At 36.1% G+C, this 24,065-nt stretch overlaps 1 protein-coding gene across 10 annotated transcripts in view; it reads left to right on the top strand.

Moving 5' to 3' along the window:
* CADPS2 (calcium dependent secretion activator 2) overlaps positions 1 to 24,065 on the top strand; it is a 758,482-nt gene that overhangs the window by 627,466 nt on the left and 106,951 nt on the right. For all 10 annotated transcript variants that reach the window (XM_056799641.1, XM_007504220.2, XM_056799643.1 and 7 more), the window contains 2 exons: positions 10,192 to 10,295; positions 22,994 to 23,150. In XM_056799641.1, coding sequence (XP_056655619.1) covers positions 10,192 to 10,295; positions 22,994 to 23,150 — 261 coding nt within the window. The remainder of the gene's footprint in view (positions 1 to 10,191; positions 10,296 to 22,993; positions 23,151 to 24,065) is intronic.

Here is a 24,065-nt window from a genome sequence, read left to right as displayed (position 1 = left end):
TGCCATTTAGCTAACATTCATATATAATGCTTTAAGTTTGAAAAGTACTTTATACAAATTCTCATTTCATCTTCATATTGACACTACCAGTGTCCTTGACTAAAGTCACTTAAATTCACTAGACCTCTACTTCTAAAGGATTGGATTAGATGGCCTAGGGAGTCTCTTCTGCTTCCAGAACTAAAATTCAAAGATCCAGTCCTATGAGGTAGGTGCTATTGTTCCCATTTTACAGGTAGATAAACTGGTTTAAGAAAGGTTTAATGATTTACTCTAGTAAATGTCTGAGATGGGATTGGAATTTAGATCTTTCTGATCACAAGTCTAGTCCTCTGTCCACTATGCCAGACTTCCTCCAGTTAGCAGTAATATAATTCTGTGTTCTTTCACCGATAGTGAGAATATCAAGGTCAAAATAATTCAGTTCCTCCAATAATATGTTTTGTCCTTGGACTCTAGACGTGGTGTTCACATTTAGAATACCACAAAATAAGTTATTGTTTCTTGACAGTCTAATACTATGATTCATGCCACTCTCTTCCTCCCACTCTACCACCTCCAGCCCTGAAGCAGAAGGGAATTGGACAGTACCAAAGGCTACAAAGTCCTATTCCGACATTTCATGTTGGAATGGAGGCAGCACTGGCTTTCCCAACAAACTGCAGGTCCTAAAAGATTCTTCTATGCTTGAAAGGCTTCCAATATGGCCCCATCAGACAAAGAATGTCTGATTTCCAAGGACTAGCTGAGCTAGCTGAGTCTGAAAAGCCTTGGAACCAGTAGACTAGTTGCTTGGTAATGAAGTTTTTGACCATGGAAACCTATGAATCAAAGAAAAAAGCAAAATACCTAACACTTGATAAATTGGATTTTATTTAATGTATTGAAGAGGCCATTATGTATAAGTATGGAGTTTGAGTATTGTCAGTATCTTGAATCCAGAAAGGGTGACATGATTTACAACATTTTATCATTTCAAAGAAACAGAGTGTGCCATCTCTATTGGTTTTTATATAAGACACTCTGAAATGTAAAAGGAGCTTTTAACACTCTAATGGGCTTTCAGCCTAGACAGAAGTTTTCCCATAACCACAATAACGATCTCTCTTTACTTCAAACAAGCATAAAGGTTTGGGGCTTTCTTTTTGTCATCATCAACTCCTCAAACTCTCAACCTCTCTTATTTTCAATTTGAATTGGTCTTTCATCCTTTTATAAGAGATAGAGATAAAAAATACTTTATTTAAAGGCAATATGATATATTAGTGTACTGAATTTTAGGCAGAGGACCTGGATTTGATTTCTGGCTCTGAAGCTTAACTCTTATGTAACCTGGGACAAGTCCCTTAACCTCTTTGTGACTCCACTTCCTAATCTACAAAAATGAGAGTGTTTTTTTCAATGGACTTTTAAATCTTTAATCCCCCTCATTTTATGGATGAATTGTTAGAAAATGAGTTATAGTCCCTTGAGAACAAAGAAACTTTTAAGAATGAATTTTTAAGTAAAAGATTTAAGTCTAATGATTTGATTATGTATTAGATCATGATTTGACTAGAAGCCACAGATCCTATTCCAACCCTGTTGCTGCCAGGGGCTAGCATAGTTGCCCTAGTTTTTTTTTTTTTAATTAATTAATTATATTGTTACATTGAAATACCCAGTTAATTCTCTCCCTCCCTTCCATACCCCATTTAGGGAAGACATCATATGACAAAAAGATATGTGTATATATAAAATTATGTATTGCTTATTTCTGTTTATCATTTCTTTATCTGAAGTTGTACAGGTCATTCTTCAAACAATATTTCTATTGCTGTTATATAATGTTCTCTAGGTTCTGCTTGCTTTACTCTTCATAATTTCATGTAGGTCTTTCCATATTTTTCCCAAAATTATAACCTGTCTGTCATTTCTTATATAGCACAATAGTATTCTACCAAAAATATGCCATATCTTGCTTAGTCATTCCCCAATTGATGAACATCCCTTCAATTTCCAGTTCTCTGCCATCACAAAGAGAACTACCAGAAATATTTTAGAGCATATGACTTTTTCCCTGATAACGCTAGGAAATAAACTTGATGGTGGTGTTGCTGGGTCAAAAGGTATACACAGTTTTATAACTCTTTAAGCATAATTCCAGATTACCTTCCACAATTACTGGATCAGTTCACAGTTCTGTCGACAGTATATTTGTGTCCCCATTTTTCCACATCCCCTCCAACATTTTCATTTTGCTTTTTTATCATTTAGACTAGATACAAGTTTTTGGAATAATAATTCAGTATTCATTTTTTAAAAAGAGGTTGAGAAAACTTAAAAAGAAGTCTGACATAAATTAGATATAGAATAATATCTTATACCATTTACCAAGATCAAAATAGAGACATTACCTAGGCATAAATGGAGATATCACAACCAAATTAGAAAAAGATAGAAAGTGAAGATAGAAATCAGTGTGAGATGTAAAATAAATAATTTTGAATATAAAAATTAAAAACTTTTTGTACAAATAAAACTAATGTGGCCAAGATTAGAAGGAAAGCAGTAAGTTGATGGGGGGGGGGATTTTATATTCTGTTTAAAGCAGTGTTAGTTAATTTAGTCAGCAAGCATTTAAATAGGCCTTTACTATATTTCAGGCATTGTGCTAAGTGCTGGGGTTTCAAAGAAAGGCAAAAATACAGTTCCTGCTCTCAAAGAACTCATATTCTAATGGGCTAGAGAACATGCAGTTAATTAGGTGTTGGTGTGTGTATGTGTGTATATATAATATGTATGTAATGCATATATATATGGAAATGGCAAACTATTCCAGTATCTTTGTTAAGAAAATCCCATGGACAATATTGGTATGCTATGGTCCACAGGAATTGCAAAGAGTCAGATATGAATAGACAACTATCTATCTATCCATCTGTCCGTCTGTCTGTCTCTATCTCTTTTTCTCTTTTCCTTTCTGTCTCTTTATCTATCTATCTGTCTGTCTGTCTCTCTCTTTTTCTCTTTCCCTTTCTTTCTGTCTCTGTCTCTGTCCATCTCTATCTATCTATCTATCTATCTATCTATCTATCTACTATTCAATATATAAGTTGGAAGTAATTTTAGAGGAAAAGAGCTAGCCACCAAGGGGTCCAGAAAAGACCTTTTGCAAAAAGTAGAATCTGAGCTGAGTTTTGAAGAAAGCTAGGAGTTGTAGGTAAAGAGAAGATGCATAGGAGATGGCTTGCACAAATAAGTAGTCAGAAGTTGGAGTGTCATGTGTGAAGAATATGTAGACTTGATGTGACTAGATTGGTTAGTGCATAGAGAGGAGTAAGTATAAGATAACTGGAAAGGTAAGAAGGGATCACGTTGTGAAGGGCTTTAAATGTTAAACATTTTATATTTGCTTCTGATTTTAATAGGAAGCCATTGGAATTTGAGTAGGAGGGAGGAGATATATTATGGATTGAAGTGAGGAGAATCTTAAAGAAGAGAGACCAATTACAAGGCTATTGCAAGAATCACACATGGTAATAGTAATAACAGAAGCATTTTCCACCCACAAATTGTCTGTAGATACTTGCAGTTCACTTAATTCTTAGGATCATGATTAAAGCTAGAAAGGATCTTAGAAACCATTTAATTAAATTCCCTTATTTTACAGATGAGTAAACTCTGTTATAAACAGGTGAAGTGATTTGCAAGGTGATGGAGTGGAATCACAATCTTAATGTGGGAAGTTCCAAAATATATAACTTTTATTTTTCTTAAGTCAGCAGTATACAGTTTAAGTGCTTATTATGTACCACGTCTTATGCTAGATGCTAGGGTTACAAATACAAATATGAGGCAGTTCCTGCCCAGAGGAAACCAGATAACCTACCAGATAGTCCTGAGATACTGGATATATTCTCTGAATTGAGGCTAAAGCCACAGTCAATATGCTTCCCCCTATTTTTGGCATGTTGTCTTCTTTGTTGCATAGTAAAATGTTGACTTCAACTGAACTGTCCAGTGATGTCTGTAATCCTCCAGTTCTTGTCATTTCCAAATAGTCATGGTTTATATGGAGTTGCTTTAAATGATTCTTTATAGTATATTTGCTTTTTTGTTTTGCTGAAATGCTGGGGGTTGTCCATCACAATATACTTGTAACCAGCCCCTGAAAACTTCTTGTTATTCAACCTCACTTGATAACTCAACAGTTCAATGCAAGTATATTACCTTTTCAGATCCATTACTCAGGCGACTAACAGGCATTTATTCAGAACATGCTATATATCAGACACTGTGCCAAAATAATTATAATTAGAAAAATCAAGTGATATTTTTACAAATCAGTAATCTTAATATCTGTTAGATGGTCCATTGTGCCTCCATTCCCTCTTCTATCAATGGGACTGTCATTTTATAAGTGTCTAATTAGAGAATCACCTTTCAATCCTTCCTCTTTCTCCCTTGTTCCCTATAGTTTTTCCTTCATCAGGTTTTATGAATTCTTACTTCAATAATGCCTTTCATTCTTTCCCCTTCCTTTCTGTTTTTGTTGATGCAATTCTAGTTTAGACTTTTCTACTTTTATTACCCTAATTTTGCATCCTCCAAAAAGATCTTTCCTGTCCCATTTCTTTCCCAATACATGCCTGCTGTTTAGTCTTACTTACTTTCACTGCTCAAAATCTCTATTATAGTGATAGAACAAAGTCCTTACTGCTTATCCCAATATTTAGTGTCTTCAGAAGTCTAACTATTACATACATCCCCACTCTAGCTTTATCTTTCACAATTCCCTAATCAGGCTACAATCAGCCTACTTCCATCATCATTTCTGGTATTAATAGTGACCTTCCTCCCTTCCTTACACCTTAAAAGTCCTTTTCTCTTACTACCTGTGTAATCCTGGGCAAGTCATTTAACCTCCCTTGGCCTCAGTTTACTTCTCATATATAAAATGAGGTGGTGGGAGCTAATCACTGCTGAAGTCCATTCCAACTTGTTCTTCAAGCTCTTGGTCAGATCTCCTCTTCTCTATTATTCCTATACCATTGTAGCTCATACCGTTTTAGCCCATAATTCATTTTCAATTTGTAGTTTGTCCTCAGAACCAGTATAAAATTTATTTTTGTGCCATTCCTATCAAAGTCATACTTTGAGGCTCTTGAAGACTTTGTTAGTGGAATATAAGATCTACCAGCTCTTATCAAGGTAGAAAGGCTTTAAGTAGTCTTGGGTATAGGGAGATTGCCCACTGTATAAGACAAGCTGCACTAAATAAAAGTTCACTTGAAGAGTTGGAAAGTTGATAACTAATTGTCCCTTTGGGAATTTAGGGGGGAAAGTTAACTTTATAGTCAGTGAAATGAGGAGGAGATGGAGTATAAAATGGCCCACAATCCTGTGCTACAAATGGCAAAGGAGACAAAAAATACTAGACAATTCCCTAACTAGCCACAAACTTTAATTTAACTGTTGGTGCTTTTAGCAGGTGATTGATGAGTGGCTTCTGAATTGATATACTAACACACAGAAACTGAAACACTCCTCATATACTTGAAAACAGAAGACATGAAGAAGGTCCCGCTAATGGAAGGAGAGTTCCCAGGTTTTCGTTTGAGAGGCACCAAGAGCACCTGCCAGATTTCCTCCTCATCCTTGGATGCATGGCAAGGCCATCATTTCATGGAATATTTCGTGCTCTTGCCTGGAAGCATTCATAGAAAACATAAATAAATAGATCACTATGTTAATAATGATAGCTTCTCTAAGGACATCCCTTGCCAAGGATGAAGTGGAAGAATTTTATGAAGAACCTCACAGAGATGCTCTAAATGAAGTTAACAGCTGTCTTATCACTCAGCAACATGTCTGTAAAGGAAAATACATGGAAGGAGAGTAAAAATTACATTGGAAACTATGATTTGAATCAAAATGTTAAATAAGCATTTATTATTATTATTATTTATTATATTGTATTATGTGTTATTAAAGAATTCTAATTAGTGTATTAGGGAATTACTCTAAGAGGGAGATGATGAATTAAAGATCAGATCTGCCAACCTCCTCCTTTCCTTCCCTCCTTCTTCCTCCCTCCTCCCTTCCTCTGTCAATTAGTCCTATAGATGGTATCACTGGAAATCTGCTTTGAGTATCTTGATATAACATGCAGATAACTCTCTCTTTGATGACTTTAAACAAGGGATTTATTTAGAAGGGGAAAAGTAGGGGAGTTGAGGGGAGAGAGGGTCTGAGGTTTCCCTAATCCTAAAACAATCCCTAAATTGGAGGAGAGTGGAATAGAGTCTAGATTTTGGGAAATTGGCCAGCAGGTTTGAAGATTCAGTCACTTGAATATTATACAGAGAAACAAGAGAGCAGGACCTTTCTGTTCCAAGAGCAAGAGACCAAGGTTTTCAGTTTGGCTGATCCTTCCTTCAACTGTCCTTCCCTAGTCACCATTCCATTTAGAGTGTCTCCTTGATTGACAGTTCTGCAGTTCTTGTTCCTTCAGCTCTTCTGCAGACCTTTTCCCATTTTTTCTCTTCCACATTAGTTAAAAGTCCCCTTCTTGTCTATTGTGAAAACATTCTTTTTAAGAAAGAAGTGGATAGTCCCTGTACAGGTCAAGCACAGAAGTCACGATAAATTAATTTAATGGCTGGGCAAGTGACTCTTAGGCAATGGCAACTCTAGGAAGTTGGGTCTGGACAAAGGCAAAGGAATTATCTCAAATTTCCCAGTGGTTTAACTGGTACAGAACAATTGCCACAAGGAGGCCCAAGTAGCCCAGAAAATGCCATAGTCAGCAAATTCAGAGAGAAAATGAAGTCAAAGATAGCACCATTTTAGAGTGAAAACAGGAGGAAAAAAGGATTCAGTTTGCTTCATAAAAGCGTGAAAAGAAGTTGAGAAAAGAAGACAAAAGAGACCTTGAAGCTAAGTTATATCAAGGCATTTTTGGATTAAATCAGTATAGAACAATAAGGACATGGGAATCTGGAACATGTTAAGTGGCATTTTTATAATGAACTATCCCCTTTATCAATAATAGGCAGAAGAATCCCTGTACCTGATTGAATAGAAACAAAATAAAGCTATGTGGTAAAAAATACAATTTCAAAGACATTTGGCCATCTATTCTCAATCTAGCTCAAAGAAGGGAAGGTTCTGAAAGAATGATGCCCCCCCCCACTTAAAAAAAAAGATAACTACCAACTTGTACACCTGCATTCAATCATATATCCATCATTTTATATAAGATCTTTATGTGAATTGTCTGTGCAAGCTTCAAAGGCATCTTTGATGAAAATAAGAGAGGAAGAAAGACAAGCTTTGTAGATGATTTCTTTGTCAAACCACACCTCTAGCATCAGACAGTTCACTAAGAGATGTAGAAAATGCAGTACCACAATGTTTATGGTTTGGTATAAAACAGTATTTGATTAAGTAGGAAAAACAAAACGTGGCCCTGAAAGGTGTCTGTATGACATGACTAAGTTCATGACTGAGGAGGTAGCTTCATTCAATGCCCTGATGAATATTGACATCAAGTGAGAATTAAACAGACATATATTTTTTTTTCACCAAAAATAGTTACTAGTGTCATGGGGAAAAAAGGATTCTCTATAGTTCTTGAAGTTATAAAAACGTGCCTTTTCCTAGAGATCAGCATAATAATTGTATTAGTCTCAAGAATATTGGTCTCTGGAGTGAAATCCATTTGCATTGTAAAATAAATTTGACAAACAGTTCAGAGTAGGTTAAAAATTATATTGTTCAGACTAGCTGGGCTAGTGGCATGTCAAAAGTTTGTCAGTAGGTATCTTTTCAATAGATACTACATATAAATGATGAGTAAATCCCCCAAATGTGTAAGATTAGATCAGACTAAATAGCATTTGAGAAATCATGTTGTACCTTGAAAGATTCTGGACCGCTTATTGTTATAAAATTCCTTTTAAATATTGTCCCAGCAGTAATGCTTATATGACTTAAAATCTTGAGATATGCAGATTTAAGATGAGTTAAAAATTAAAGATATTTGGATGTGCATTGGACAAATAAATGTCAGACATAAGTAGGCAGTTCCCTATAACTTGCTGAGTATAAATTCATCATAAGTAGGTTGTTCCCTACAATTAGCTTAAAAGTAGTTGTATAAAACAATACTCAATACATTATTGCCTTGTAATGTGGGTCATTGGGTCAAATCCAATTCATCTCCTATTTTTGTACAATCCACAAGTTAATAATGCTTTTTTTTATTTTAAGATAAGGTTTTGTTGAATTTACAATTATAAAAAGCAGTTACCTTGTTGGCTGAAGATAGCAATTGGTGGTAAACCAAGTTTGATCCTTGAACCATTGTTTGCTGACCTCTGGCATAGAATTTATTTTCCAGGATATGAATGGAAGTGATCCTATCAATACTAAAAGTCTGTATTATTTGTTTGGCACTTATTTTACTTATAAGTGTATGTGATGGCTACCCAACTGGATTGTAATAATTAGATCTGTCCAGCAATGAAGAAGGATACTTAATGAAGAATGAATTTCCTGTTATTAGAAAGTAGAAGCCTATTTACAGGGATGTTGTAGGAAACATTTTTCCATTTGTGGAGAAGTTGGTTGATGTATTTCGATTGTCCTTTGCATATTTAAAAATGTAGGAATCTGAGCTCCTTAAATTAGAGCCTTTGTTTTTTGTATCCTAATCACAGAGTGATGGTAGTCTTGACTTTGTGGGAGTGATTCACATGCTTAGTATTTTCCAGAGAACAGGAGTGACCATATTCCTTTTCCTCTGCTAGAGCCTAGACAACATTTGCTTACATCTTGCTAAGGGATGTGGCTGCTTTAGAAGGGCAGGGGTAGAACTGGAGGTAGTGATAAAAAATGATAATTATATATAGTTTGTTGTTCCCCAAAGTCAATCCAGGTAGCCCTTCTTTTTCTCATCCCACATAACCATTTTTCCATATGCTTTTGAACATGAAAGAAAAGAGGATAAAGAAGAATAAATTTGGGTGAGAAAAGGAAGTGGCTGGGTTAACCACATACTCAGAGCAATTAATTTTTTCTCCTGACATAGAACCAGAGTGGCTCAGGTGATTGGTGCCTTCACTTGTCCCAGAGAGTTAGAAATCTGAGAAATAAACAAAGTAGCAGCGATTCTTCTACCTAGAAAATCCTTTGGGGTGTTGAGATGGGATGGTGAGAAAATTAAGTAAAAGGCTCTTCAGTAGGAAAAAAAGAACCCCCAAGGTCCACAGAGAAAAGATCTTTATTTCCTAAAAGCTTTCATTCCCTTCCTACAATTGCCATGATATAGTAGGCCCATCAAGCTAACATGCTATTTATTTTGAAAGACTTTTACTTCCTACTTCAAGCTCTCTTCTGCAAATCAACTTATGAAACATTTAAAATATTGGCAGCATCCGTCTCTCATTCTTGCCAAATTAGTTGTGTCTTTTCAATGAGCTATTTGCTTTCATTGGTACTGAGTTTTGGATCACTACCTTATAATCCTATTATGACCTGTCTTTTTGGAGCACCAGTTTTGCTACAATAATGAAAGAACCTTCAGCTTCAAAGAACTGTAGGATATTTAGAAGGGAGAGCTGGGAAGGAAATCAGTTAATTGCATGCTGTCAGAGGGGTTTTAGGTGACTTTGTACTTTTTTTTTCAATTTTGAGATCACCTAAACTATAGACATTTCAAGCTTGGAATTTCAACCATCACCACAAAACCAGGTTTAGCAAATTGCAGGGATGACTCATCTGTGAAGACGGCAATGTATTGATGATACAATGAAAGGGGGAAAGGGTGGGGGAACAATCTGACCTTGAAGAAAATTAGAACTTTTTTGTTACAGAAATTGAGCATCTAATATACAGATGCATCTGTTATTTCTTCATATTAAACAGTAAGGCACTCCCAATTCCTGTGACTGTTTTGTGGGTAAAATATTTTCTGTAATCTGGTGAACTGGGTTTTGCTATTATTACTATTATGTATTCATTCGTGATGCAGAGTATATGGTGTCTTGAATCATTTCTTCCATTTAAAAAATTACCATCCATCCATACTCTATTTCAGTATTCAGTATTTCAGTACCATTCAGAATATGTGTTTGTCTTGGATGAGACTTACCAATGTAATATCATTGTAATTCTCTCTCTCTCTCTCTCTCTTTTTTTCTGTAGAGATCATGAACCAAGCTGCTCCTGCTAGAAAGCTAGAGGAGGTCCTTCATCTAGCAGAGCTCTGCATAGAGGTATTGCAGCAGAATGAAGAGCATCATTCAGAGGTGAGGAAAATTATTTTAAAGGTAGAATAAATGCTCCAGACACTTCTCTTCCTTTTATTGGGAGCCACACTGAAGAGCAAGTTAGCTGTGATCCTTGATGGACATCAGACCACTCACCTTCAGAGAAGGAACTTTATGTAAAGTGAACAGAAATCAAATTATACTTGCCTTCCTTTGATGGCATCCTTGGTTCAGAAATAGACACTGAAAGGCATAAAAAAAAGAGAGTAGTGATAGTACCAGAAGTGGATGAAATGTCATGGAATGCATGTATAGTTTTCAAGCAATTCAGTTCAAGAAAACATGTACAGGTATCGAGCGTTGGCCATGGGCAAGGGAGTGAGCAGGTTTCTTTGAGCAGACAGACTAAAGAGTTGTACATTTAGAACTTTAAAAGGGATATTAGCAAATATCCTCATTTCACAAATTAGGAAACTGAGGGTCAGATTAGTGGACCTGCCTCCAGTCTCTCAGCTTCTAGGTTTTTGAGGCAGGATTCACTCCAAGTCTTCTTGACTCCATGTCCAACTATGTGTCTGCCATTTGGCTCCCTTATCCAACTCTTGGAGCTTAGGGTTAAGTAGGAAAGGTGAGCCATAAATATGGTGTCTTTAAATAAAAGGCCTACTCTAAGGCCATTGAAATGTGCAACGTGTTATGACTACAGAGAAGAAAGAGAGCAATTCTGGCTTGGGAGATGGTCATAATTGCTGGCATCTAGATCATGCTTGAAGGGTTTTTCATATATTATCTAATCAGAAGTTCACCAGAAACATCAAAGTGATGGATTAACTTCAGTTCCTATCTTTTACTCAAACTTCTTAAATCTTTTGATTCAATTAACATAAAGTTCTTTACTGATCTTAAAACCTGTACAAATGCTAGCTATGTCAGTATTAACTACATTGTAGCTGATTGAAAAAAAATGGTTTTCAGATCCTAGTTTAAAATTAGTATTATCTGAATATGCTACAAGTAATGTTAATTGACTTATTTTAAAGTCTAAAAGTGACTTCAGTTAAGATCAGGAATTTTATTCACAATAATGAAAGAGATTTCTTGTTCTTGTTCTTTTTTTTTTCTTTTTTCATTTTTAGCTGAAGGAGGGAAGAGGAAACTCTTTACAAAAGCATAAAAAATGGAACACTATAGAATCAGTTTGGTTATTTGGTTATTTGGGAACCACAAGAAATGAGCAGAGATATACAAGAACAGATATATATATATATATATATATATATATATATATAATTTATATAGTATTTACATTTAATGAAACCTTGATCTCAAAGATATAAGTAACTACAGGAAGTACATTTTAAACAACTCTTTAAATAAAGATATCCATGAAACCATACCATGTTAAATGAAGATTTATTGTATCTGGTTATAAATATGATCATTCAAAACATCTGCTTTTCACTCACACTGTGGAATCTAGTTTTTCCCTTGCATCTGTCATGTGTGAACTTGTTATGGATATTTTATTTTAAACTGAAGAAACAGCTGCTTCAATAATTTGAGATGAATTCCCAGGAGGTTCTATTCTACACTAGTATCACTGCTGGGTTACACTGCAAATGATTATTTGATAAAATAGCTGTGTTTTCTCTTTGTCTTTTGTTGCAAAGCATTATCATCAGAGTATTAGGCATTTTCAAAATTTTTTTAAACAGGTAATTCTGATTGGGCATCAAATTGCAGTCTTCTTTTCTATTAAAGAGATGTATTCTTGATGATCCAAATAGTTCCGTAGGTTTTACAAATATGACATTTTCTTTACTAGCACCAATAAGGAAAATGGTAATTATGCAGGGTTCAAACTCATTACTCTATTGTGATCCTCATTTCCTACCATTTAAAGGTAATTATTAAATATTACATACTCATTGCAATTATAATTAAAATTTGAAGGAAAACCAATATATGTATATATATGCATATATATATATATAATTTAATGGATACCAACAAAATAAAAAGCTGATCTTATTGTCCAACCTCCAAAAAAATTAAGTTTATTGAATACAGGAAACCTTAACACAGGAAAATCACTGCACAACTGCAGATTATGCAAAAAAAATGCAAATAAACTGCATTTATTTCAAAATAAAACTATGGCAATGAACTATTGTTATATTTTTTTTAATATTGTAATGTTTTCCCATTCCACAATGCTTTCAAATCCTTGGATTCCCTCAGGGAAGAGAGGTATGTGTCCCATCTCACACAAAGTAATATCGTTTTTGCCCTTTTTTCTAGCATGGAACTCTTTATTTGATGACATTATGTTGTAAAATATTAATTATGAATATTTCTAATTTTTAGAGACATTTTCATCTTCCTCCTTGAAACTCAAGAGTATGAGTCATTCTTTAATTAGGTTAGGTGTTGTAGTGATGGATGGGTGTGTGTTACCAGTGATTAATTACATATCACCCATTTTCCTACTACCCATCTCAGTGAATCAACATGTCTTGGGGATTTTTTTTCATTCACTGACAAATCTAACTTTCTCTGATTATTTACAGAAAATGTATTTTCTGGTTTGCTATGTCATTTCCAAATTGAATCAATGTTCTATCTCTCTAGTCTAATGTTTATTTTGCCGTATGTTCAAACTAAAGTTTCCTTCCTCCTTGAAAGAGTACCCAGATCAACTCCCTTGGTAGAGGTTAATCTATCTGCCTCCAAGAGACCTTCAAGTGGCTTATGTGTCAGGTCCTTTTATTTCCATTCCACTTCTGTTCACAGTGGCAGTTTACTTTTCAGGGCTAAAAGGTTCTTTCTTTCCTTTGGCAAATTTTTAGATAAGCAGGTTTCATTTTTTTTTAAGATCTTTGATAGTAACTTTACTTAGAAGACTTTTCTCCCTTACTCTGAAGGTCTCTTGACCTCTTCTTTCAGCCCTGCCTCAGAATTCTTCTTTCTTCTTCTTAGGAGGATTGTATACTCTTTTCTGGTGAGCTTTCAGACTAAATAATCCACTCATTACAATAACAGACCTCTTCAATATCAGTTGACAAGAATTTTTGGTTGAACCAATCAATCTGTCCAGAACAAGGTATCATTATTGATAGAGTTCTGAAGAAAGCACCCTCCATTTGTCCTCTCTAGCTGATTTTCACAGACCTCTATAGGACTTAGGGGATATAGACATCATGAACATAAGGAAATCAAGCCTTGGTAAAGTGAATTGCTCAAGAATACATCTCTGATTAGTGACAGGGTCAGCACTAAAATCTTTACATCAATCGATTCAATTCAACAAGCAATTATTAAGTACCTACTATGGGCAAGACTGGGCTATGCAAACAAAGAAAAAAGGACTTTTACTCTCAAGCTGCTTACATTCTATTGATGGGTAATATATGTACAGAGAGAAATAAATAGTGAAGAGTGGAGAAGGAAAGATACTGGAAGAGTGTGGATCAGCAGGAATGATGGCAAAAGGATGGGAAGGAGAAGCAAGGGAAGCTTTGGATCACCCTAGGACTAGAAGAGTGCCTGTTGGTTGGGGCTGGTACCCACCAGAATCCTATCACAGTATTGGTTTGATGTTGACACTGAATCGTTGGAGTCAGTGGTTTGAATTAATAAATACTTGCATGAAAACATACCTGGAGAAAATACTAAGTTCACAGAAAACACCTCATCCCAAGATAGGGGAGCATGTTATATCCAGGAGATATGCCACATGTGGAGTATGATCTCAGTTTCCTTTCTGCTCTTTGGGACCAAAATCACGTGGATATTAGATATGATGTCCTAGGTCCTACCTGGGTAGTTCTAGCCTTCCATTGACAGAAGACAGGAATTCTGTGAAATGATGCCTTCCAATCACCATCCCTGTGCAAGAGGAGAAAGGTGACTGCCATTATATATTTGTTTTATAAGTCACTTACGTAAAAAATTTAATCAGTTAGTGTCCAAGCTTGTGGTTATGAGTTTCCCTGTACTATGTGGCCTTTAGAAATAGTACATTTGGTTCTCTGTAATATGGATAAGAAAGACCTTTCCAGGTCAGCAGAACTCCTTAAAACTTACATCCCACTGGTATCATTTTGGAGAAAATAAGCAAACTTCCTATCTTAAAAAAAAAAAAAAACCCTTGATAGTAGGATTTTTATGTAGTCTTTTTTTTAATAATTTATTAAATTTTGGAGGAAAGACTCAGAATGTGACTGAATTTTGGAGCTATCAGAAACCCATATTCCTTCTACTCTTATTCTCCTTGAATACAACTATAAAGATTAACTATATTTTAAAAAGTACCTAAGGGGAAGCTGGATGGCACATGGATAGAGCTGGGACTATAGATGGGAGGTCCTAGATTCAAATCTAGTCATAGATACTTCCAAATAATGTGACCATGTTCAAGTCACTTAACCCCAATTGCCTAGCCCTTACCACTCTTCTGCCTTGGAACGAATAGTTAATATAGATTCTTTTTTTTTAACCCTTACCTTCCATCTTGGAATAAATATTGTGTATTGGTTCCAAGACAGAAGAGTGGGAAGGGCTAGGCAATGGGGGTCAAGTGACTTGCCCAGGGTCACACAGCTAGGAAGTATCTGAGGCCAGATTTGAACCCAGAACCTCTCTAGGCCTGGCTCTCCATCCACTGAGCTACCCAGCTGCCCCCTTCATATACATTCTAAGACAGAAGGTAAGGATTTTTTTAAAGTGCATAAATAATTGCTATTATCTAAAGTGTCCTAGGACATCATTATTGTTCTTTTCTTAATTTTAACTATTTTTAGTGGTTGTGACTACTGTACCTAATGTATGATCTTGGAAAATAATTTTTGAAGTAACACAATATTACTTAACCAGCCAAAAAACTTATATTAAGCAAATAAGTGGTCCCAGAAACTATATTCAGTCTCTCATTACTCATAGTGAGGATTGAGTCTTTTCTTATTTATCACCAACATACCTCCATGAGATGAAGAATGTGTGATAAAAATCTTGCTTTCTGAGTTTCCGGGTAATCATGGCTGCAATCTAGATGCTACACGCTTCCTCTCCCCGGCACCAAATGAAATAGACTACATCAAAGGAGCATAAAAATCACCTTTGGAGGAACAGAAGGACTCCCCAGTACTCCCCAGTAACCCACAGAGGCAAAGGTATGTGGGGTTTGTACATTTCCACACTATAAAAAGAAGGAGGAAAAGCTTGCACAGAAACGTGAACTGAGCCACCCTTCCCCCCCCCACTTCCCCCACCAAACCAGAGTGACTTACAGGAGCGCTCACTGAGGCAGCGAGTGAGTGGGGAACATCTCTGTCTGGGGGGGCACTCCAGGGTCCTTGGGATCTGGGGACTGCCAGGAAAAAAGGTCTCAGGGTGGTTTCACGGGAGAATCCTGCGCTGAGCACAGGGTGCCCAGGGAGCCGTACTCAGGGCGATTGAGCTGAGCATCTGGGCAGAGCTAAACACCAGGGGCAGACCACTCGCTGATTATCTGTGTGGAGCTGATCACCTGGGCAGTTTGGCTGTGATCAGGGGCCCAGCTCTCTAAGAAACCTCAGAGGCTGGGAAGAAATAGTCTGAGGCAACCTAAATTCACAGAAAAACCGCCCATATCACCCAGACCACAGAACAAAAAGGAAAAGGGAATAAAACCACCAAAGGGATGGCTCACATGGCCCAAAATCAAGCCTCCAGGAAGAAAGGGAAAAAGGTGACTATTGAAAACTTTTATGGTGGAAGTACCCAAGGAAAAGAAGAGAATGAGGAGGAAATAAAAAAAAATCAGAACATGCCTCCCAAAATGGAAACTATCAACAAGCTCTGGAAGATTTCAAACTGGAACTTACACAAAAGATGGAAACCTGGAAAGAAAAATGCAAGAAAGAGATCAGCAGTCTGACAGATAAGACTGCTCAATTGGAAAAAGAGTTGGAAGCATCCAATAGAAGGGCAGACAAAGCTGAAAAGCAAAACCAGTCCCTAATGACCAGAATTAAGCAACTCGAAGAAAGTGAGATCATAAAAAAGCAAGAATCAATAAAGCAAACCCAAAAAATTAATGAATTAGAAGAAAACATAAAATATCTCACTGAAAAGGTCACAGACTTGAAAAACAGAGGAAGAAGAGACAACCTCCGAATCATCGGTCTCCCAGAAAAACCAGAGATAAACAATAAACTCGATGTTATTCTACAGGAGATTATAAAAGAAAATTGCCCACATGTTCTGGAGCAAGGGGGCAAAATAGAAATAGAAAGGGTTCATAGAACAAACTCTATACTAAATCCCCAAAAGACAACCCCTAGGAATGTAATTGCCAAATTCAAGAGCTTCCAAGAAAAGGAGAAAATCCTACAAGAAGCCAAGAAGAGGAGCTTCAGATATAGGGGGGCTCCCATAAGGTTCACACATGACTTAGCGGCTAACACACTAAGAGACCGCAAAGCATGGAACACGATATTTAGAAAGGCAAGAGAGCTGGGTCTCCAACCAAGAATCAACTACCCAGAAAAACTGACTATATACTTCCAGGGGAAAGTATGGGCATTCAACAAAATAGAAGATTTCCAAGCATTTGCTAAGAAAAGACCAGAACTTAGTGGAAAATTTGATATCCAAGCACAGAAAGCAAGAGAAACATGAAAAGGTAAATATGAAAGAAAGGGAAAAGGAGATAAATCTTATCTTTTTCTTTAAGTCAAACTCTCTTCTATAAGGACTACATTTACATCAAATTATATATATTAATATGTGGGGGAAATGTTTTGTGTAACTCTCAAAAATTGTATGCATCATAAGAGTAGTTAGAAGAAACATGCATAGGGAAAGATTGGGGCATTAAGAAGATTTGGGGAAAGTGGGGGGAAAGAAAGGAAAAGGGAGGGGGGGAACCATCGATAACACTAAGATTTACTTCAAGAAATAGGGTGGACTTAATAGAATAATCTTTCCCATATAAAGATACACATGGAAAGGGGAGGGGAAGAACTCTCATATGAGAAGGAGAGGAAGAGAGCGTGAAGTGGAATTACTTAAACCTTACTCTCAGTGAAATCAAATCTGAGAGGGAAGAACATCTAGATCCACTGGGATCCTGAATTCTATCTTATCCAACAGGGCAAGAAAGAAAGGAAAATTATGGAGGGGGAGGGGGGAAGGAGTATAAAAAAGGAGGGAAGGAGAGGGGGGAGGGGAAGGGAGCATAAAAAAGGAGGGGCTAGAAAGGGAAGCATATCAAGGGAGGGGATTGGTGGACTAACCTAAAGCAAATCACTGGTTCAAAAGGAGATAGCTAAAGAAGAAAGGTCAGAACTAGGGGAAGATATCAAAATGCCAGCGAATCCACAAATGACAATCATCACTTTGAACGTGAATGGGATGAACTCACCCATAAAACGTAGACAAATAGCAGATTGGATTAGAACCCAAAACCATACCATTTGTTGTCTTCAAGAAACACATATGAGGCGGGTTGGTACTCACAAGGTTAGAATTAAAGGTTGGAGTAAGACCTTTTGGGTCTCAACTGATAGAAAGAAGGCAGGAGTTGCAATCATGATATCTGACAAAGCCAAAGCAAAAATAGACCTGATCAAAAGGGATAGGGAAGGTAAATATATTCTGTTAAAAGGGAGTATAGACAATGAGGAAATATCACTAATCAACATGTATGCACCAAATGGTATAGAATCCAAATTTTTAATAGAGAAACTAGGAAAATTGAAGGAGGAAATAGACAGTAAAACCATATTAGTGGAAGACTTGAACCAACCACTATCAAATTTAGATAAATCAAACCAAAAAATAAACAAGAAAGAGGTAAAAGAGGTGAATGAAATCTTAGAAAAATTAGAGTTAATAGACATATGGAGAAAAATAAATAGGTACAAAAAGGAATACACTTTTTTTCAGCACCACATGGCACATTCACAAAAATAGATCATACACTAAGTCACAGAAACATGGCACTCAAATGCAGAAAAGCAGAAATAATAAATGCAGCCTTTTCAGATCACAAGGCAATAAAAATATTGATCGGTAAGAGTACATGGAGAGCCAAATTAAAAATTAATTGGAAATTAAATAATATGATACTCCAAAATCAGTTAGTTAGAAAAGAAATCATAGAAACAATAATTTCGTTGAGGAAAATGACAATGGCGAGACATCCTTTCAAACCTTATGGGATGCAGCCAAGGCAGTACTTAGAGGAAAATTCATATCCCTGAGTGCATATATTAACAAATTAGGGAGGACAGAAATCAAGGAATTGGAAATGCAAATCAAAAAACTTGAGAATGAACAAATTAAAAACCCCCAGAAGAAAACCAAACTAGAGATCCTATAAATTAAGGGAGAAATTAATAAAATTGAAAGTGACAGAACTATTGAGCTAATAAACAAGACTAGAAGCTGGTACTTTGAAAAAACAGACAAAATAGACAAAGTTGTGGTCAATATAATTAAAAAAAGGAAAGAAGAAAGGCAAATTAACAGCATCAAGGATGAAAAGGGGGATCTCACCTCCAATGAAGAGGAAATTAAGGCAATCATTAAAAACTACTTTGCCCAACTATATGACAATAAATATACCAACCTAGGTGATATGGATGAATATTTACAAAAATATAAATGGCCTAGACTAACAGAAGAAGAAATAGATTTCTTAAATAATCCCATATCAGAAAAGGAAATCCAACAGGCTATCAAAGAACTTCCTAAGAAAAAATCCCCAGGGCCTGATGGATTCACCAGTGAATTCTATCAAACATTCAAAGAACAGCTAACTCCAATACTATACAAACTATTTGACATAATAAGCAAAGAGGGAGTTCTACCAAACTCCTTTTACGACACAAACATGGTACTGATTCCAAAACCAGGCAGGTCAAAAACAGAGAAAGAAAATTATAGACCAATCTCCCTAATGAATATAGATGCAAAAATCTTAAATAGGATACTAGCAAAAAGACTCCAGCAAGTGATCAGAAGGGTCATCCACCATAATCAAGTAGGATTCATACCAGGGATGCAGGGCTGGTTCAATATTAGGAAAACTATCCACATAATTGGCCACATCAACAAGCAAACCAACAAGAACCACATGATTATCTCAATAGATGCAGAAAAAGCCTTTGATAAAATACAACACTCATTCCTACTAAAAACACTAGAAAGCATAGGAATAGAAGGGTTGTTCCTAAAAATAATAAACAGTATATATCTAAAACCATCAACTAATATCATCTGCAATGGGGATAAATTAAACCCATTCCCATTAAGATCAGGAGTGAAACAAGGATGCCCGTTATCACCTCTATTATTTGACATTGTATTAGAAACACTAGCAGTAGCAATTAGAGAAGAAAAAGAAATTGAAGTCATTAAAATAGGCAAGGAGGAGACCAAATTATCACTCTTTGCAGATGACATGATGGTCTACTTAAAGAATCCTAGAGATTCAACCAAAAAGCTAATCGAAATAATCAACAACTTTAGCAAAGTTGCAGGATACAAAATAAACCCACATAAGTCATCAGCATTTCTACATAATTCCAACACAGCTCAGCAGCAAGAACTAGAAAGAGAAATCCCATTAAAAATTACCTTAGACAAAATACAATACTTAGGAATCTATCTCCCGAGACAAACACAGGAACTATATGAACACAACTACAAAACACTCTCCACACAATTAAAACTAGACTTGAGCAATTGGAAAAACATTAACTGCTCATGGATAGGACAAGCCAATATAATAAAAATGACCATCCTACCCAAACTCATCTATCTATTTAGTGCCATACCCATGGAACTTCCAAAAACTTTTTTTACTGATTTAGAAAAAAACATAACAAAGTTCATTTGGAAGAACAAAAGATCAAGGATATACAGGGAAATAATGAAAAAAAATACAAAGGAAGGGGGCCTTGCAGTCCCAGATCTCAGACTATATTATAAAGCAGCGGTCATCAAAACAATTTGGTACTGGCTAAGAGACAGAATGGAGGATCGGTGGAATAGACTGGGGGAAAGCAACCTCAGCAAGACAGTATACGATAAACCCAAAGATCCCAGCTTTTGGGACAAAAATCCACTATTTCATAAAAACTGCTGCGAAAATTGGAGGACAGTGTGGGAAAGATTAGGTTTAGATCAACACCTCACACCCTACACCAAGATAAATTCAAAATGGGTGAATGACTTGAACATAAAGAAGGAAACTATAAGAAAATTAGGAGAACACAGAATAGCATATATGTCAGACCTTTGGGAAGGGAAAGACTTCAAAACCAAGCAAGACTTAGAAAGAGTTACAAAATGCAAAATAAATAGTCTGGAATACATCAAATTAAAATGTTTTTGTACAAATAAAACCAATGTAACCAAAATCAGAGGGGTAGCAACAAATTGGGAAACAATCTTCATAAAAATCTCTGACAAAGGTTTAATTACTCAAATTTACAAAGAAGTAAATCAAATGTACAAAAAATCAAGCCATTCTCCAATTGATAAATGGGCAAGGGACATGAACAGGCAGTTCTCAGCCAAAGAAATCAAAACTATTAATAAGCACATGAAAAAGTGTTCTACATCTCTTATAATCAGAGAGATGCAAATCAAAACAACTCTGAGGTATCAGCTCACACCTAGCAGATTGGCTAACATGACAGCTATGGTAAGTAATGAATGCTGGAGGGGATGTGGCAAAGTGGGGACACTAATTTGTTGCTGGTGGAGTTGTGAATTGATTCAGCCATTCTGGAGGGCAATTTGGAACTATGCCCAAAGGGTGATAAAAGACTGTCTGCCCTTTGATCCAGCCATAGCACTGCTGGGTTTGTACCCTGAAGAGATAATAAGGAAAAAGACTTGTACAAGAATATTCATAGCTGCACTCTTTGTGGTGGCCAAAAATTGGAAAACGAGGGGATGCCCTTCAATTGGGGAATGGCTGAACAAATTGTGGTATATGTTGGTGATGGAATACTATTGTGCTAAAAGGAATAATAAAGTAGAGGAATTCCATGGAGACTGGAACAACCTCCAGGAAGTGATGCAGAGCGAAAGGAGCAGAACCAGGAAAACATTGTACACAGAGACTGATACACTGTGGTACAATCGAAGGTAATGGACTTCTCCATTAGTGTCAATGCAATGTCCCTGAACAATCTGCAGGGATATAAAAAATACTACCCACAAGCAGAGGATAAACTGTGGGAGTAAAAATACCGATGAAAAGCAACTGCTTGACTACAGGGGTTGAGGGGATATGACTGAGGAGAGACTCTAAATGAACACTCTAATGCAAATACCAACAACAGGGAAATGGGTTCAAGTCAAGAACGTATGTGATAACCAGTGGAATCGTGCGTCGGCTATGGGAGAGGGAAAGGTGGTGGGAGGGGGGGAGGGGAGGAAAAGAAAATGATCTTTGTTTCCAGTGAATAATGTTTGGAAATGACCAAATAAAATAATGTTTAAAATTAAAAAAAAAATCTTGCTTTCTACTTCATTTCTCAAGTTTTCTGTTTGTATTCTATATCCATTCTAAAAAGCATTCTATCTAGGAAGAATTTTTTAAGATTACTTTACACTGAAATTTTTCTCTGTTACGTATAATGATCACAATTCCTTTTAATTATCAATTCTTTTAGGCCTATAGTCAAGATGAATGAACTATTGTATAGCAAATACCTAGAAGTTCATTTTCATAAAAATAGAAACTCAAGTTTTTCTGTTATAAACCTTAGGTTCTTAGTGTGCTATTGAAAGAAAATGTGGAACTTCCTAACTTCAAATTGATTTGCCCTGTAAAAAAATACAACAAACTATGATGAAACTGGCATTTTCGTTTGTTTTTTAAAAGCCCAGCTTACTGTCTGAATTTGGTTCTCTATACCATGAATAAGAAAGGTCTTGTTAGCTTGGCACAGCTCATTAGAACTTTCATCTTAGTGGCATAGTTTTGGAGAAAATGAGTTCATCTCCTGCTGACAGAGCTTCATAGTATGTTGTGTGTGTGTGTGTGTGTGTGTGTGTGTGTGTGTGTATGTGTAGAACTTTCCTAATATTTTATTAATTTTGGAGGAAAAACTCAGAATCTGGCCATTTAGAAGCTGTCAGAAGCTCAAGTTACTTTTAGTCTCCCTCTTGGAGACTGCAATGAGAACTAACTATAAAATATATGTAAGGGGAGCAGCTGGGTACTGTTAAGGTACAGATATCCCTTTCACCTAGTATCAATACTAAGAAGAATAGTGAAGGAGTTAAGTGACTTTCCCAGGGTCATACAGCTATGATTTGTCTGAGATCACATTTGAACCTATGATCCTGTCTTCAGGGCTGGCTGACTATCCATGAAATCACCTAGCTGCCCCTGAAACTGACATTTTCTTAAAAATATGAATGAGAGGAAATGTTCTCCTAGTGTTTCTTCCATTGAAACTATAATAAACACAATTAATCATGTTTTAGAAAGATTTTTTAAAGATACTGCCAAGGGAACTTTTAAAAATCAAATAATAATTGTTAGATTTCAGTGATGATGTTTATTTTTCTTACTTTAATAGAGCATTATTCCTGGTTTTCTCTTTCTTTTGTAGGTCATATAAAATTTATTTTATTTTTGTTTTTAAGACCTTTTGTGATCTCAAGTGTAGGCACTGTCATATTTTTGATGTTTCTAAAAATAATATTCTTTCTCTTTCATTTGCTAGGCATTTGCTTGGTGGCCAGATCTATTGGCTGAACATGCAGAGAAATTTTGGTCATTATTTACTGTGGACATGGATTCAGCACTAGAGGCTCAGCCACAAGATTCTTGGGATAGTTTTCCACTTTTCCAACTGCTAAATAACTTCCTAAGAAATGACCGTAAGAGTTTGAATCCGTTAATGTGGAGATGGGTGAGGGCGTGGGCATGGTAGTTATTTATGATTATAAATACACATGTTTAGAGAGCTGTAGAATGAATATTCCAGGGCTGACATGTTATATGCCCTCTATCCTCATTATGGAACATGGTGCTCTGGGTCAGAGCTAACCCTCCATAACCTCTTGTCCTGGTCACCATGATATCACCTGAGGTTACCTCATTGCACTATCCATTTCTTCCCCTCTTCCATCTTTATGGTACTTCTTGCCAACTTTTAACATGGGAACAATCAGGAATATGCTTGTGAATATTTCACAACCATTTCTCTGGAAATCAGAGGACACTTTTAAGTTTAATCTAAATTACTAATATTTTCTCTATCATTTTCTTAGGTCTAGACAATCAATAAATCAAACCCTAATCCTGATTTTCAAAGTTTAAATGCACATTTCTGCCCTTTGCTTCTGGCATGTTCCAGAAAAAAAAAACTTGTATAAATTAACTTATACAAGGAACTTGAAAATGTTTGTGTGTATGAAGGAAAATTTAGAAATATTTTTTTGAGAAATTTTTTTTTTTGCTAGACTTACTCTGAAACTGAACCAGTATATTTGCTTTAATAATAAACATTGAATTAGCAAGGTTCCCCATTTCATAGCTTCTCAGAATTGAAAAGGAAGCTAAAGGTTACTCCTTTTAACCTCTTGTCCAGTGCAGGAATCTTTACAAAACAAAGTGGGCTTCCAACATCAGCTTGCACACTTCCAGTGCCAAGGAGGTGATTGCTTTCTGAGGCAGCCCAGTCCACTACCAACTCTTCTTATTAAGAAATTCTTCTATTTATCAAACTGAAATCTGCAACTCTGTAAGATCCACTCTATTGGACCTAATTCAGTTCTGTAGAAAAGCACAAA

The sequence above is a fragment of the Monodelphis domestica genome, chromosome 5, assembly GCF_027887165.1.
Source record: "Monodelphis domestica isolate mMonDom1 chromosome 5, mMonDom1.pri, whole genome shotgun sequence".
NCBI classification, from domain to species: Eukaryota; Metazoa; Chordata; class Mammalia; order Didelphimorphia; family Didelphidae; genus Monodelphis; species Monodelphis domestica.
This window is presented reverse-complemented; position numbering and strand designations above follow the sequence as displayed.